General features: G+C 34.4%; 1 protein-coding gene across 2 annotated transcripts in view; it reads left to right on the top strand.

Moving 5' to 3' along the window:
• Positions 1-18,165, top strand: part of LOC144448792 (uncharacterized) — a 48,810-nt gene that overhangs the window by 20,274 nt on the left and 10,371 nt on the right. For both annotated transcript variants that reach the window (XM_078139082.1, XM_078139083.1), the window contains exons 7-12: positions 50-264; positions 1,232-1,375; positions 3,193-3,327; positions 9,469-9,585; positions 16,890-17,015; positions 17,535-17,731. In XM_078139082.1, the coding sequence (XP_077995208.1) occupies positions 50-264; positions 1,232-1,375; positions 3,193-3,327; positions 9,469-9,585; positions 16,890-17,015; positions 17,535-17,731 (934 nt within the window). The remainder of the gene's footprint in view (positions 1-49; positions 265-1,231; positions 1,376-3,192; positions 3,328-9,468; positions 9,586-16,889; positions 17,016-17,534; positions 17,732-18,165) is intronic.

The raw sequence follows: 18,165 nt of genomic DNA, 5'->3' as shown, positions 1-18,165 counted from the left end.
AAGGATTGAAAAAAACACAACTTTATACATTATAAACTTTTTACTATAGGTGTAAAACAAAGTCATGATGCCTTGAAACATCACACATCAGTACTGGAAACAGCGCTGGCTAGAAGAGAATCTTCACTGACAGAGATGGTTAGTCAATTACAAACACTGAAACATGATAAAGAAGAAGAAGAAAACAAATTACAAGAACGTATCGATGAACTTGTAGATGAGTTGGAAAAAGAGAAGTCATTGGTTATAGAGTATAAAACAAAGGTATGTACATGTAGTTGAGTGCCATGATATGATCAAAATGAACCTCCCTTCCCCACCCCTGGGTTGTTGGTGGCCGAGCTGTTAGCTCATATGCCTCTTATCCCTGCAGCCTGGGTTCAAACCCGTCAGGAGTTGGCTGGGTTTGATTAAATTTATCACGCTATAAGTAAGAGGAGTGCCGTTCAGTTTGATTCTACCAAACAACGCAGGTTTTCCCTGGGTACTCTGGTTTCCGGATAACAATAAAGAAATAAATGGTAAGAGTTGGAAGTAGGTAGTTGTTGTACTCCTCATCTTATAACTATCAAACATTACCAAAGAGTCAGTTATACATGACGGGACAACAAATCTCACAGCATACAGCAAAGACTCTCATACAACAACTTTTCACTGGAAGGAGACTTGATTTATTATTCCACCTGATGTCAAAATCCTTCTTCTCCCCCCCCCCCCCCTCAAAAAAAAAATGTTGCAAAATCCCCTATTGTCATCAACTGAGTTTGTAATGCTATTGAAGGTTTGCATCAACATTAGAATATACTAGAATAGTTTAATTTAGATTTTTTGAGTCACTCAGTATTTTGACTCGCCAGTGAAATCATATATATACTCAGTTTGGGCTACTTCCAAAAAACAGCAAAAAATGATTGTCCGAAGTGGATTTGTATTATTGTAATTGTCGTTTGGCTATTAAAGCTTCATCTCAAAATAAATGGAAATTTTTCAAACATGTGCAATGTTGTGCCCGATTGGTTTTATAACCATGTTGATAATGTGAGAATAAATGCTCATAGACTTTGGGTTCATCCTTAGTAATCAGATTTCTACTCACAGAATCAAAATATTTCTTGGAAGCGAATACCAAATTTTCGCCAACATCTCATCAGCATCGTCAGGGATGTACTACAGTGTTGACAATGTTTTCATCTTGTCATGTTTGTTTGTTTGTTTGTTTGTTTGTGTACAGATGAACAGTGAAATGGATGAAAAAGAGAAGCTACAAAGACAAGCCCAGATACTGACTTCTGATGTGGAACAACTGCAAACAGAACTGGATTCTAAAACTAGAGAAGTACACAGTATCAAGGAAGACATGATGAAAGTCAAGGAGGTGAGTGTATCTCAAACACACAGATAATAATATGAATGATTGGTATTTCAAATAGATGAAGCAAAGTGTACATGTTGATTATAGGACTGTTCTATAAATAGAAAGGAACAAGCTTTATTTGCGATTCTTGTCCGCGTAACCGATTCCCAACATGAGAGAAAACTTTACACTACAAACAGCAGGAAAGTGTAAAACAAAAGTTTACATACAACTGACAATAGAGGGCAGTACTACATGGTTCCATCCTGTAAGACACTTGAAATGACAAGGACTTTCAATATGGCTGTAAAACTAATATAATCTAATCAAACAAGTTTTAATGATTGCATATAACAACTGTGTTAGCATAAACTGTCCTGTATATCGTTAAATTTTCAATTTTAGAAACAACGTACATAAACCATGTGCCTTCTGTCAATTTCTTTAAATTTGGCAATCATAAAACTTTTTTAGTATACCAATATGTTGTCAATAGCTACATTTGATATCTTTTATATTACATTTAGACAATAATGATCTATATATAGACTGATAAACTCTATATACTAGTCACGAATGCACCGGAAAGTGGGCGGCTGTATGTAGGTGTATGCCCAATGTGTCGTGACTTGCTGCAATAATCAACAACACATGGTTGATCAAGCTAATGGAAATAGCAATTATACCGTGTTTTGCTATAATTGAGGTCTACTAGCACTATTGTTAATACCAATACATGTATACTAAGAAAATGAAAGAAACTTGTATGAAATCTATTTGAATTACCTACCTTGGGGAAATAAGGGGGGAGGGGGACGTAGTGTTGGATTTCAGAAAATGTCAATACCTATGTGTCATTACCATTTCACATTTCCAAAGTAAATACATACATTACATTTATATATACATAAAACCGTGTCTTAAGATGACTTATGAAGATTACAGAAAGCTTGAAATTCTGAGTTACACCTTATGACCTAATTTCATAGATTAAATCTATATATATATATATATATATATATATATATATTCCATGTGTGTATGTGCAAATTAATCAATATTAAATATTGAATTGCAAGTATGTATCTTGTTGCATAAGATCTCAGTCGTGAAGTGATCGGCCCCATATTCTGCCAGAAAAGGTTTTCCTCATCCATTCTGTCTCACCTAATTCATTACTATTTGTTACTACATCTAAATTAGATAAAAGATTACAGTTATAGATACTGTAATCAAATTTGAGGATCTGATAATCTGAAGAATTTATCCCATGTTTCACAAACTATAACCAACAAGACCTCTTTACTCACAGCTTTATATGAAGTTTAAACTCTATATGTTTCTGCTGAGTATGGAAGCCCTTCAAGTGCAAATTAACACCTGTAGGTGATGTAACCATGAGGTTTAGTTCTCCATAGTAGGACTTAATTGTCAAGGCCTGGCCTATCCCGGGATGACTTACAAATGTAAACCTGTTTAACACATCATTATTCAAAATCAAATTTCCTTTTTACAAACTTGCCACTGTCAGTGTTATTATTTTACCCCTTTTTACATGAGCATTGGTGAACTACATGATAAGCAGACTGGCTTTTCTTTTTCTTTAATTTGGTGCAGTGATTTTCTACACTGCATTGTATATACCAAAAAAAATGTGCCTTTAATAATTCACTGTGTAAAGTACTACCTGGGGTACATACGATATAAGTGCATACCTCCAAACAAAGCTATACTTTTACGACATTCGTTTTCTGATTTTATGTGTTCTCAAATTTCAATTCAGTACTTATGTTTTGTCTTATAAGATGTCTGAAGATATTGATTGTTTATATCTGTAGATTGAAAGACAGCAAAGAACTGAGAAGGAACAACTACAGCTTCATTTGAAAGGTAGTCGTCTACAAGTAGATAGAATGAAAAGACAACTGGAAGAGAAAGAAGCACAGGATCCTGTCATACAAGATCAAATCCAGGTAATTGTACTTTCTTTTACATTTTACTACAAAATGATGAAAGTTTGATGAAGGAAAGTACTGCCATGTAATAATAGAACTTGGCCACAAAGCTTGTATACCAAAAAAACTCAACTGAAGTCTCAATGAATGTGTTAAGTAGAACCGTACCTTACAAAAAAATACCTGGCAGCCAAGAAAGTTTTTTACAAGTTGTCACTTTCAATACCCATGTGAAGTATATTGGATATTATTTATACTGCCCTCAACAAAGACATTACAAAGCATTATAACATATATGATCAACAATATAATGGGCAAGTCAGAACTATAAACTGGGTTAGTGCTGCACCCCCAGAGTGCATTTTTGTGACACGGTGTCACTTTCCTGGCTACCAAGTTTAGTTTTTTTTTGTAAGGTACATTTGTAGCAGTTCTACATAACACATTCATTGAGACTTCATTTGAGTTTTTTAGTATACAATACAAATATAGTAGTTTAACAACAACTAGAACAGAGGTTTTCAGCAAGAGAATCTTTATCTATGTTTTGAGGCTGTATCAGCTTTGGAAATGGGTCAGGTATAAATGTGAATCACCTTTTGTAACTGATAAACAGGGAAATGAGGAGACATTTGAGACTAATACTGACAATATCAGTACATTAAGTGAATTGAATACATTGTACAATGTGTAGGTCATTAACATTGTTGATTTCTGTTCAATTATGGATAGTTTGTTTTTTTCAATTGTGAAATGTTCTCATACATCATTCTTGACAACTATAGTGTTGTTGAATATATATAGCATGCTCACCTCTTTCTTTCCAAATCTTAAAACTAACACAAATCACAACTAATTCACAACCTTATACACTGCTAGTTTTTTTGTTTTTTTTACCTCAATGATGTTAGAATTGGAGGGGGATCTGCTTGTAGATGTATACCCCGAAAGCATAATTTGCATAAATGCGACAAAATTGTGAGCTGTTACTATTAGTGGATATTCCATACTTTAGCAAAACAGACTTGCCTTATTATTCAGCAAGAATAAAGAATATTTCAAAGATATTGTACCATGAGTGAAAGTCACAAAATATACCATAGTACAGTGGCTATATATTTTACCCTAATTCTTCACGCATTGATATTATTTGATATTTGAATATTATATTAACATATTTTATTTATTATTATAAGATCACATATTGAAACACAGAGTAAATATCACTCATTGGAAACTGAAACCATTTCATTTCTATTCTGTCATGAGCCTCTACATCCTTCTAGAACATCAGACACTGAAACAATATACTGGTAAAGTACTTAGGTTTCTGTGCAGTCATCGGCTGATGGGAAAATTTCAACTTTCATCTTTTCACAGTTAGAGGGCTAATTTTCAATCTTGGGTCAGTGTCTCAACATGTATCAAGCCAAGATTGTCACGATTACAGTCCCCAATAAATAACTAATTTCAAAAATATAGTGACAGATTTCTTTCCTGTATGTTCATAACATGTATCAAGCCAAGATTGTCACGATTACAGTCCCCAAAAAAACACAACTAATTTCAAAAATACAGTGACAGATTTCTTTCCTGTATGTTCATAACACCATAGTCCAACATTAGGAGATAAAAAATCTATTAATACTCTATAAAATGGCAGTTCTTAGGCACTCTATGAGCTCTGTGAGTGTGTTACATGGTCAAGTCATGTAACATAATAAGCATAATGAGCGTCATCTTAATCTGACTCTGCAGAGTAGGCCTTTGAATTCCATCACTGAAACTTATATTATAAATATCACACAACAGACACCAAAATAATTTCATTTCTCTATTTCCATACTGTGGGAATGACAGACATTGAAACAGTACAAGTACTTATACTAGATTTCTGTGCTGTCATCAACTGATGAGAAAATTCAACTTTCTTCTTTACATAGTTAAATTCCATCAGTGAAACCGCTCGTGACACAGTAATCAGAGTACATTAATCTCTGTTACGCTTATCATCATATCAGTTGGGGTTTGAACAAGATCACAAATGTACAAAATTGCTGACGGGCTCACATGAGTAAAACAATATAGCACTATATTGCGTGAGAACTCCGACCAATCAAATCACAAAGTGCCATGTGTGTAATATAATAACACTAAAACAGAACAATAAGTAGGTGATTATGAATATCAAATGTACATCAGAACTTGTAATATCCATAAAAGTGAGCTGTGAACGTTATTACACATCGGATCTCCATATTGCTTTTCACACATGAATTATTTGGGTAATTACCAAAATGAATGGATGTCCTTCATTATAACAGGCAACATTGTTTCTATGTTGTGTTTCTCATCACTTATACTCAAATTAATGGCACAAAGTCAGTTGGGAGGAGGGGGAACTTGTGAGAATCTAGCTTTTAATCGAAAAACTATCATGCCACTGTATTTGAGAGAGAACCCCCCCCCCCAAAAAAAAAAAAAAAAAAAACTTCCCAAAAATCTTGCTTTCAGCTGAAATCACTTAAATTGGAACATTTTTTTTTATCAGATTTGTTATAATAATTTCCTGTTAATATTTTACATACTGCAGTATTTTGATTTGCCTAGAGGTAAATTTGTGTATTTAACTGTATATAATTTCCAACAAGATGAATATAATGAAAAATTGTATCAGATGTAGACACATCATTATTTACATGAATGTTGAGATCATCAAATAAATGTGTATCACTACACACACACAATTTACCTTTAGGCTGTTCAATATATTTCAGTGTGTTTACAACATCAACAGTTATTACGTTAAACAAACTTGTCCAAAATTATGCATTTGACAGCTAGTTTTACAATATAAAATACTGTAAACATAGAAATTGTCACTGTAGACAATTTTTTTTTCTTCTTTCCATGTGCATGAAAAAATGCAAAAATGTGGGGAGGCTGAAATGGGTTTTGTACATTAAGCCCACACTATCTGTAACTTAGGTATTAATTTTTCAGTCAGACAACCAACAGTATTAAATTAGTGAACGTTGTTAAAATACCAATAATTGCACATTATACATGTGAATTAATACAGTAACAAATCTCAAGTTTACTGTACATTCCTAAAGTAATCATGCCTGAAGGATCATTTTTCACTGAGACCACGGTCTTGTAAAACAAATTTTTTGAGTCATTGAAAAAAAAAAATTTTCAAAAATGTTAGCAGAAAAACAGTTACTTTTGAGATTATTAGGAACATAGAAAATGAATAGTATAAGAAGTAATTTAGAGTTTGTGGTTTAAAAAAAGTAATGTTCATATTATTTTGGAGCAAAAAAATGATGTGAGAGATCGTAAAGAACACAAAAATATGTAGTATCTCTGCAATGTTGACACTATGCTACCGGTATATGGTAACACCATGAAGGATTACAAATACTAGCTATGCAATGAAAGTATTGGCAGCGACACCTGTTTGTCATTATTCATCATACACTGGTGAAAGTGTAGAGTTATGACAGGTCATAAAATATGATTTATTGCACTACTGATGTCTACTTATTAACCTTTATTGATAAACCTTCTAAAAGTGTTGTGTCGTGTCATATTGTGTGTGTGTGTCATGTGTAAATGCGTGGGTGGCTGATATTGGATAAGGATGACTTCATGGTAGTAGAAGCATCTAGTTAATTAGATGTTATTCCCCAATATTTTTCTTTGTTCAGCCAAAGAAAATACAAGTGACCTTAGGGGTCTTTGTCACTCCGAGTTGCTAGACAAGTAGTGACAAACCCTTAGGTCTAAAATATTTTCCAACTGAATGGAGAAAAATATTGGAGAATAACATAATTATACCAGTGCGAATAATATCTAAGAGAAATTGAGGAAAATAATGGCAATTTTGAACTTTTTGACTCATGTTTCGAACACAGCTGAACCAGTGATGTAGACACACATTGTCATCATGGCATAGACACGCATTGCCATGGCATAGTCGTGCATTGTCATGATGTAGAACGACCAGAGTATATATTCCATATTTTTTGTTCAACTTGTCACATGCATGGTTTAAGACTTTTATTTCAAATTTGATGTCATATTTTGTTGTGTACAATGTACAGCTGCTGGAACAAATTCATGAAATGTAAAATTTGTAGTCAAAATATTTTGTAGAAATAGATTCTTGCTGTGTTGTTGTAATTATAATGTGTTTTTCATTGTTTACTCAAGATATATGAATGCATGAAACATGAAGTAATAATTTGCATATAATTTTAAATTTACAAGTACATGACTTTAATATTCACATCAACACTTATATCCCCAAATGACCAAACTGAATTCCTTCCATAAGGGCAAAGCCCTTTAGATTTTTGTTCTTGCACACTGTCAGAATGCAAAATTATGAGCTATAAATGATACATGATATCCCCATATTAATTACATCAAATTATAACCCCTCATTCATGATTTATGAAAAATTGGGAAAACTAAATGTCGATTTGAAACATTTCAACTCATATTTCGAACACCACAAAACCAGTGATGTAGACACGATTGTCGTAACATAGAATGACCCGGGGTATACAACCCATATTTTCTGTTCAAAGACAATCATTTGGCTTGAGTATGACTGTAATCTGCACAGTTACTTCTACCAAATTAAAGCCAAGTGTCTTACAAGGATTCTGACAATGTCGTAAGATGAGACATCAAATTAAAACTGATTACAACCTGTTATCTTCTCAGATCTTAATCCAACTTGCCTACAGTGTTTTGTCCTGAGGGCAAGTTGTAATAAATTCACGTGGCCTTGGTGTTATAAAATTTCCAATCTATTTAAAGAGGAAGCTAATAACCATGTAGATAACTCATCAAATGCAGCTCAGTAAATTATCCAAATTAAAAACATTAGCTATTTAATTTAAGTAATTAATTTTCAATTATAATTGTCGTGTATAAACAAGGAAACATCATTATCATATACCCACTGCAGTATCGCTTTCAATGTAATTCGGTGGAAAGTGTGTGCATCGAAGCTCTACAATAATATGAGGTTATTACCCGATATCACCTCTTTGTTTGTCATATCACCATGAGTGCCATTTCGGCATCGTGACATGAGTCTTTAGACGAGTATCATGTTGCCGAAACAGCACGAACTTGTACAGTATGGTTGTGAATTTGCAATTTAATGTATGATCGTAAATAGTATCATTTGGGTATGGACATTTTCATCAGAATTTCCCTGTTTTGAAAGATATCTCAGTTCTGTGGTCATGTTTTGAATGATATCTCAGTTCTGTGGTCATGCGTGATAACACCAGCATCTAACATTGACCGTTTTTGATGGCGTTTAACGTCCCATATCAGGAGTGATATTTTGCATTAAACGTCGTCAAGAATGATTGGCATAGGTATGTGATCATTTTGCCCAAATATGGCAAGTGGTGCATTCATCAATATCTCCTTACTCATTGACCTGGCTTTGATTTTTCTCTCACTATATTTACATTTTTCCACATAAAATAATGTTTCACTGTCAATTTATATAATTATGTGATTCAAATATTGTTTCCGTGCCAGGTAAATGCTACATAAAGTATATGATAAAACCTTTATGGCCCAGATATTGTTTTGCAGATGTCAGTAGTATGGCTTAAGAGTAGTGACCGGACTTTAAATATCATAATTTTAATGAGATAGTTTTAGGAACTCAACTTTTCAGTCAGCAACTACTACCAGGTAATGTAGTCATCAGACTAGAAGCTGGTTGTAGGCAACAAATTGGTTGATTCATTATACTCTTCAAATCAAATCAAATCATACCACTCCTTTTCCACACACACACACACACACACACACACACACATACACACACACACACACACACACACACACACACACACACACACACACAGTGACATACACACACATATATACACACAGTGATATACACGCACACAGTGACATACACACACATATATACACAGTGACACACACACACACACACACACACACACACACACACACACACACACACACACATACACACACACACACATCGTCACCACCTTCTTACATGATCCATCAATGAAATGTATGATGTTATTCATTACCTAGTTCAAAAAGATAAATGTCTAAAAACATTTATGTCTCTTTTGACTGCAGACCTTGTCTTGGGAGAATGAACAGTTTCAACATGAAGTTGAAGCACTACGTGAACAACTTGCATTGGCAGAGAACAGACAACAGATAGAGATCGACAGCATTCGCACAGCGTTCCAGGTGAGTACCCTCATTAAAAGTGTGATTTACAAAGCCATCATGGGTAAACATAGGGGAAACCACATCTGATCATTAACTTCAATAGTTTGGAAGTACATCCCAATATTAGCCGATCATCTATTCTAGTTTTTGTGGTACACACAATTTTGTTGGACTTGAACATTGCTTCTTAGAGCAGAAAATGGATGACAATGTTGAGCACTATTGGAATATTGCTGGAAATAACTGGGAAGAATATTGTTAAGAACTTCTTTTTGGCACCATACACCTTGCCGGGCTCATGAACTGATATGCATATATAAACAATGCTCATACTTTTAGACTGATCTTTATGTAATAAAATAGTGAGAACTAATATATGACAATAACATCAATGTATCCAAATTTAATCTAAAAATATCCAGTAATGTGGTAAGATTATAGTGCAACTTTTGTATGTGTAAACCAGAGCCATGATTTATATATGCTGTATTCCCAAGTGGCCCTAAACCATAGAAGAGAATTTAGCCCCCTCTGGTGTTGTGGTTGAATAACCTCAAGTTACCCTATATCATTAATTTAAGTACATGGGTAAAGTGGAAGGACTTAAGTACAACCTGTCAAACAAAAGCAGTTTCTTGTAGTAATAATAATAATACAATGTATTTATCCAGGGTAGTTCAGATAAGTGTTGTAAAGTAGTCAAGTATTATAAAAGTAAAACACTTCTTTTCCAATGAGGCCCTCAAGCATCTCAACAATCAAACAGAAAAATAATAGTTTTGTGATTGAGAAATTTAAAGTCCTCTCCAAGCTGATGTTGGCCTGTTCAATGCAACATTTTAATAATTTCTTTATTAATTCATACAATTTATAGATATTTGATGTTAGTTTGAATGATTTTAAACCATTTCAATACACAATGCCCTCTAGTGACATCACAGAGTAATGAAATAAGGGTATTGTGAGTGTCAATCTAATTACAGTCTGATGTAGGTATACTGCCCAATTTCTATTTACTTTTATTTCCTTCATATATTGTCTTTTATTTGCAATTTTGTTGTTTCTAGAGTGAGAACCTTCTTCCCACATTTATGCAGGGAGAAGGTGCTCATACTCAATAACAATAAAATCACAAACAAATGACAACATTTAAAATATATAGAGGTAAATCAAGAAATCAAGCTTTATTCCTACATCAAATTTTAGTCAGATTTAGTACCACAGGAGATGGGACTTTTCCTCTGTGTGAGTACAGTAGATTACTGAATATATACTCATCCTACCATACTCTCATTTATCAAAATTATTTGCATCTAAGAGATTGTGGAATTTGTAAGTAATGATAAAAACAAAGAATGCCCTGTGGAATAACAGTGCCCCATGGAATAGTGGTTAGAGCTCAGGATTAGTAGTCAGGAGGTCACGGATTCGAATCCCTGTGGAGACGAGATTTTTCCTATGACCAACTGAATTCCAGTACGAGTGCTCTATAGACTCAATGGGTGGGCTGTATCAATTAGTTGTGTCTCGCTCACAAAACGAGTGTGAATTCGAGGGAACTCCCAGAATAATGACTTGAAATGTTAGGGATGGTTACTCAATAGGAGCATGTGGGCACTATGTTTGCCAAACCTGGGTGACTCTGGGATAGCCTGTTGACTGACTGGAAAAGCCTTGACAGTTCCACAGCGATGTGATATAGAATGTGCAACATAGTCCTGTTACATAGTCCCAAACATAAATGGATTTGTGTTGAACTGTGTGGTTGTTTTTATGTGTGCATTCACTAGAAATAATTCCCAGTACAAAAATACTTATTAATGATCCAAATGACAAGACACTTTTAAGTATGACTTAGGAGAGAATATTTAGCAAAACAATGAAGTCTAGTGATTTGAGTTTATTAGGCATGTCAACAATTGAGATCGTTTTGAAATTCAGAGGGAGGATTTTGATTCGTACAGTCATCAAAATAAATTGGAAAATGGAATAGCGACAGCTACTCTCGATCTCAGGCAGTGTTATCACTTGTCAAAACAAATTGTTAGTATTAGGTATGCTCTACAACACACCTTTCTTATATGACTATTACCATTGAAATCATGGCGTTCAGTGAATATTTATATCAACACAATAAATGAATAACAACTCAGAAACTAGATGAATTGATATGGCTCTGAAGCATTGCAAGATGTGCCAAATTTCTTCCCATTTAATTCTTTCCTTATCTTTATCCTAAAATTGCTCAAACGGATGTTTCAAGCAATACATGTGATCTTTGGCCTTTACCTGTCAGCAAGTGTCTCTAGAGGGCGCTGTCGTCTTGAAAGGTATATTATGAGATCCAGATCGTGAAGTACGTGTGTAGGATAGACAGGAGAATAAGGAAATGTTTAAACTGATGTGCTCATTCAATAGTAATTACTTAACTAAAATATGGTAAATATTTAAGTTGTCAGAACATGACAGGTTAATGTGTTCATCTGTGTAGATGTCACGTATTGTTACTCACTACCTGTCAATTTTATTTAATTAATCATAGAAACATGCATCTCTCTGACTTGAGGCCATCGATAATAATGTTCTGTGGAGTTGCAATGTACATCTGTTTATCTGTTCAACACACAGCCTACATGGCACATGGGTTAGAAACCTCATCCAAGTTCAATTGATTTATTTAAAATAACAGGTGTTCTGATAACCTGGATCTCCTCAACAAAATAATATACTGTAAATCCAAATATTTTCACAGTAGAAATGTGGTTGGGAGTTTAATGAAATTTCTAAAGTCAACAAACTTAAACCTTCATCATATGTACATAATTAATATGATTGGTTTTAAAATTATTATGTTATGATATTTATTACAGTGTATTTATTGATTTTAGATTATACATCTTTGCACATAATTTTGTGTCAAATGAAATATATTATTATACTACACTATACTAAACATACATCCTGTATTTGTTTAAAGTGTAAATCACTTGATAGAAACAGTGATGTAATGTCTTAAGGGTGAGAAATTTCCATTAACAGATTATGTATGTGTAATTACTAAGACAGAAAGTGCTAAATATGTCAAAAATAATCACTAAACCATCACCCCCACCCTGTCATGTAACTTTGAGATTTGAAGCTAAAGCAGGGTAATAAAGGGTGGCTAACAGTCACTGTGTATTTATAAAGTAGAGATTATTTATGGTATGGTTTGATGTTGTTTCTAGTTCTGTTATTAATCATCCGGACAGCATGCATACCTGGGCAATGTATTTCCATGCAATTAATATCCATGTAATTAAATTACAAAAAAAGAAAAGTGGAGAGAATGTTAATCTTGTTTCAATGGTCCAGACTTCATCAAGGACTATCTAAGTTTTAAAACAGTCATTGTGGAAGAGACGACAGGGAAAGTCAAGAATTAAGACAATTTGAATCATTTTTTTTTTTTTAAACACATGAAAGTATGCAGCCATGTTTTTTTAATAAATGTTTTTATTGTGCATATGCAGCCATGTTTAATAGTAAAAACTCATAACCCACTGTCTCTCTCTCTATCTCTCTCTCTCTCACACACACACACACACACACACACACACACACACACACACACACTTTCAAGTGCTGTTCCCCCTTCCACCCCTTAACCCTTACCCTTACCTATTTGTGGGGGTGCAGGTAGATTTCCTGCCCTTAATAAACACCAGCCATATGATACATAATGAGAATTTATACATGACAATGAAAGTAATATAACTTATGGTAAAAGCAAGTAATATGCATACATTGCCCCAGACATACAACTGGGTACATCTTGTATCACAGTGAATGCATTTTCTGAGTATTAAACACTGTGAACACCAGGCTGTGAACTTTAAAATGGTGAAAGGTTACCACAGTGATCACTGCAAAATAAAATGACAGATGAAAAGGGAATTGATGAGTGATCGGGTAGTCCCAAGTGTCTGAGTTCTAAAACTTCCCGTGCTGACAACATACTGTTATTTGTATCAACATGTAATGCATTATGTGTGTAAGAATACATTTATGAGACTTGACTGTAACGCCATGCACAATGGCAATGACATGAATGATTGATCACATATGTCAGTTTGTATTCAGATGATGTGTTAGTCTCAATGAGGAAATGGAGTATTTAAAGAACTTCCATCAATGTAGGATTTCTCGCAGTGAAGTCTTTTACAGTTTTTAAGTGTCATACTTTAGAGAAAGTCATGAAGTTGTTTGTCAAGTTTCACTCCTCATACTCATGTATGTACTCATTCTCTTAATCAATCATTGACTTATACACTTCCCCCCTTCAATTTGATCACTTCTCACTTTTTACTCTGAGTCATGAACATGTTCCTCGTAGACCTGTTGCCATGGGTACAAGATCGATTGTGTGTCTCCCCATACGACGCCATGTACAATGTATTAGGTATGCACAGGGGGCTTTGCATCTGTCATTGGTGGTGTTTCATCTTGTTCTAGAAAATTGCTAACAATTAAAGAGGTCAACATGTATTTCCATCATTTCACAATGTATCTGTTATTTCAAATGTAATAAAGACAAACTGAACCTAAACATAAGCAACGTCATTCACACAATGCATCTTGGACCCAGACATTTCACTAGTCACTCTTTGCTCACACACTTTCCTCACCATCTCATACATCCCTCACTCACATCTCCATCACTCATTGCTCACACTCTGCTCTCTAACTCTCTCACTGTCCTCCCTCAAGGAAGCCTCATTCACTTGTGTCTTGCTCATTCATTCATTCATTCATTCATTCACAATTTCACTCGTACCTCACACACTTGTTCCTCGAATTCACTCATTGCTCACTCCTTCCTCACCCACCCATTCTCTCACTCACTTGATCACCCTCACTTACTCACTCGTTTACTTTCACTTGCTTGATCACCCTCTCACAAACCCACTCTCATTCCCTTGATTGCCCTTCACTCACTCACTCCCTCACACTCACTTTCACTTCCATGATTGCCCTCTCACTCGCTTTTTCACCCTCTCTCACTCACTCACTCACTCACTCACTCACTCACTCACTCACTCACTCACTGTTTACTTTACACCTGTTCCTGTTCTCTCTCCTCCTTACTCCTCACATCTCACATACTTACTTGCACCTCACTCACTCATTCACTCACACCTTGCTCACTTGCTCCTCATTCATTCTTCATGCAGTCACTCCTTACACATTTCCAACCACTATGATCCAATATATGAATCATTCAAAAATAAAACTACTGATAGTTTTCCTTATTTCTCAGTAGACAGGTTCATAACATTAACATCAAATCCAGATATCTTCATTCTTACATATTTTTCTCTAGTGAAGTATTTTATCAGAAATAAGTCAAGAGACATTCACCCTGTCTAAGTGTGATCTTTTCCTATGACGTAGAAAGTGCCACTTCAATACAACAGGTCTCAAAAATAGTACAGTGAATGGTACTTTATATTTCACGTCTTATTTGTCCTAATTCATACTCGGTAAAACAAGATCAATTTGAGAATGACAACTTATCCACAAAGTACGTCAGTTGCTGTGTATCTCTCTCAAAATCCAGACAAAACTTATGAGATGATACTTCCTGTATTGTTTTCATTCAAGAGAGATATTTCTATCCAACCATTGATAGTTTTCATAATTTAGATGGCTAGCCAGATGTCCTACTAGACAAATAGACTTCATACTTAATACAAGTAGGGTGCTCTGAGTCCAATTTGATACTCCATTGACGCAAATCAATTTCTTGTGACGCACCAAATTATTTATATCTGTATATATTCCTTATTGCGTATATTATGATATTCTAGTAAGTAACATAAAAATAATTTTACAGCCTCGGTTCCAAACCTCTTTGCACATATTTAACCATCTGTGTCACACATTGTCAACCCAGCTTTGCTACAAAATTAAGTATGTATTTGCAATTTGTATATGGGATCACACAGAATGTGCCGCTTGAATATTACTGTGGAAAACATGCTATCGGCAAACTCTTATCATAGATGTTTCACTGAGAAGGTGGTCACAAACTAAAACTATTGTGATGGTAGATTTATACAAAGGTAGATTTTATTAACGCCTTGGTTATGTGGATATAATCACTCTGTTAAAGCAAAATAGTGTAAACACTGAATGAGGTAGAATGTGCCATCATTTGAGAAAAACTGTCAGAGATATACTTCCATACTATGAGTGTAATTACAGTAATTAGGCCCAAAAAAATATATATCTGGTTCTGGTCAGCGTGCGCGTGCCCTGAATACCCTCGCGTCGATCCTTTTTTTCCCGATAATTTTTGCTTTCCTGTTCCTTATTTATTCCTGATATCAGGAGAACAAGCAGCTGAAATCTACCCTACATGCCAAGACTGCTTAAATACAAAGCCTAAACTGCTTCGAAGAAAAGGGAAGTTTTCAAGAGATAAATATGATAGAACAGAGTATGTAAAGTGTCAAAAAAATGTATATTTACTAATTTGAAAAAAAAAAAAATTCACGTCGTCGTACCACTTTAGAAAGTTTACCCTGACCAGAACCAGATTTTTTTTTTTTTTGGCCTTACATAGCTATGACCATGTCACAATAATAGTTTCAGTGTGTGTCTGTGTTAGCTAGCTGATAGTTGATTTGCCATTGTCGTATAAAACAGGGTGAAAGAAGTTGAGCAGTAAAATTAAAAGATGAGACATCTATGGATTAATTACAAGTAACTGGTCCTGTTGTGGGTCAATATATAGTATGATACGAGTTGTCTGTAACATAACTTCATTAGATTGATTGAATTTACATATTGATGAGATTTAGAAAGTATTATATGATAAATGAGAGGACATATGATATGGACTATTAATATAATACGTATTTGAAGTAATATCTTTAAAAAAAGTCAAATGTTCATTATTATGATGATTTATAGTTTAGATGTGTAAAGTGATTTATTAAGCAATGTACTAGTAGAGTCAACAGGGCGATGTAATTTATAAATTGCAGTAATTGCCTTGGTTTTTGAGCTAGTGCCAAGTATTTGCTTTCATGCTTGCTTGATGTGTCTTGTAGTAATAAGTTTGCAGATTGGTCTGCCTTTAATAATTAGTTTGTCAAAGTTGGTTGGTTGGTTGGTTGATTTTCTGGTTGTTGGTTGTTTGGTCAGTAGGTCAGTTAGTAGGTTGGTCAAATTGTGGCAGGTGAGTTTGTTGTTTGTTTTGTGATTTCATGTATTCATGTATATGCTGTCTTTCATTAATCCAGAACAGTATTGTAATGATCATTTTCCATTTCCAGACATCCAAAATGGAATTAGACTCACTACGTCAAGAGTTGGCTGGTACACGCAAAGAGAAGTTTATGCACCAAGCTAAGGTGACAGAATTAAAAGGTATCCTAAAGGCAACGGTTCAACAGAATAAGGTAAAGACATACATCCCACAACAAGTAAAATAACCATGTATTAAAGTACATTTGATGGACACGTGATTAAAGCTGAACTAGATGCAATGGGAACATTTTGTGAAACAGTTTAGTTAGATATAATTGTCTTACTCCTAAATGTTGTATGTCCTGAACAGTATTGTCGATAAAGGTATTTATGCAGATGTATAAATTATTTTATGAATTAAAAATCCAAAATGAATACCTAATCCTCATCCATAAAGTTTGATGATGCTGTAGCCCTATATCTTAAAGTGCTTTATAGTAGGACTTTTTGGTAAGAAAGTTGACCAAAAGTTTTCAGCTAGAATGCAGATTGACCATCAAGTTAAGGATGCTCAGAATATTTGTAAAGCAAGCTAGGGAGTCTGATAAAGTATAAATTTTGACAACAATGACAGAAAATCAAGTGTTTAAAGTCACCTCAGCTGTTGTACCGTATTCTTTTCATATTTCTGTGACATCAATAATATTAAAAGTTTTTGTGTATTATTTCAGATGTTGAAGTCACAACTCCATTCTCAGTCAGCTGTGGAGCATGTAAGCACTGGCACACAGAGTCAAGTAGCCCAAACCAGTAATCAGGAAGTACAACACAATGGCGACATGAACGTACCAGAATTAACTCTGACTGCCGAGACTGCCTTGCAAGCCATAAATACAGATCAATTAATCAACTCTAAAGATGACAGCAAGTGAGTTTGACAGCTTTCTTTCTTGTTGCTTTCAATGTATAAAACACTCTCGTATTCTTATTCAGTTTGACAGCAATGCAGTGTTTTGTTGAATGTCATACACATGTGTCGTTCTTTGTGTTGTGTAAAAAAACAAGGTCATTAAAATTCAAAACTAAATGGAGAGAAAGTTCTATCGCCTCAGGTGAAATCATTCTCTTTTCTCAACATTTGTATTTCTTTTGAGTGATGGTTCGTGTATATGCTATAAACTGTCTCAGAGAAGTAGGCTTGTATCATACACATACATGTACATAGCAAACAGTGTAGTTTCATGTCTCTCTACTTTGGTGTATGCATTAATCTGTTACTGCGATTCAGAAATGTTCGCCTATGTTTTGCTGTACTGGAAATTTATTTCTGTAAGATAAAATATAATGAAATCACGTCTTATT

Source organism: Glandiceps talaboti, chromosome 18 (genome assembly GCF_964340395.1).
Source record: "Glandiceps talaboti chromosome 18, keGlaTala1.1, whole genome shotgun sequence".
In the NCBI taxonomy this organism is placed as follows: Eukaryota; Metazoa; Hemichordata; class Enteropneusta; family Spengelidae; genus Glandiceps; species Glandiceps talaboti.
The sequence above is the reverse complement of the archived record's forward strand: the minus strand, read 5'-3'. Positions and strand labels throughout refer to the sequence as shown.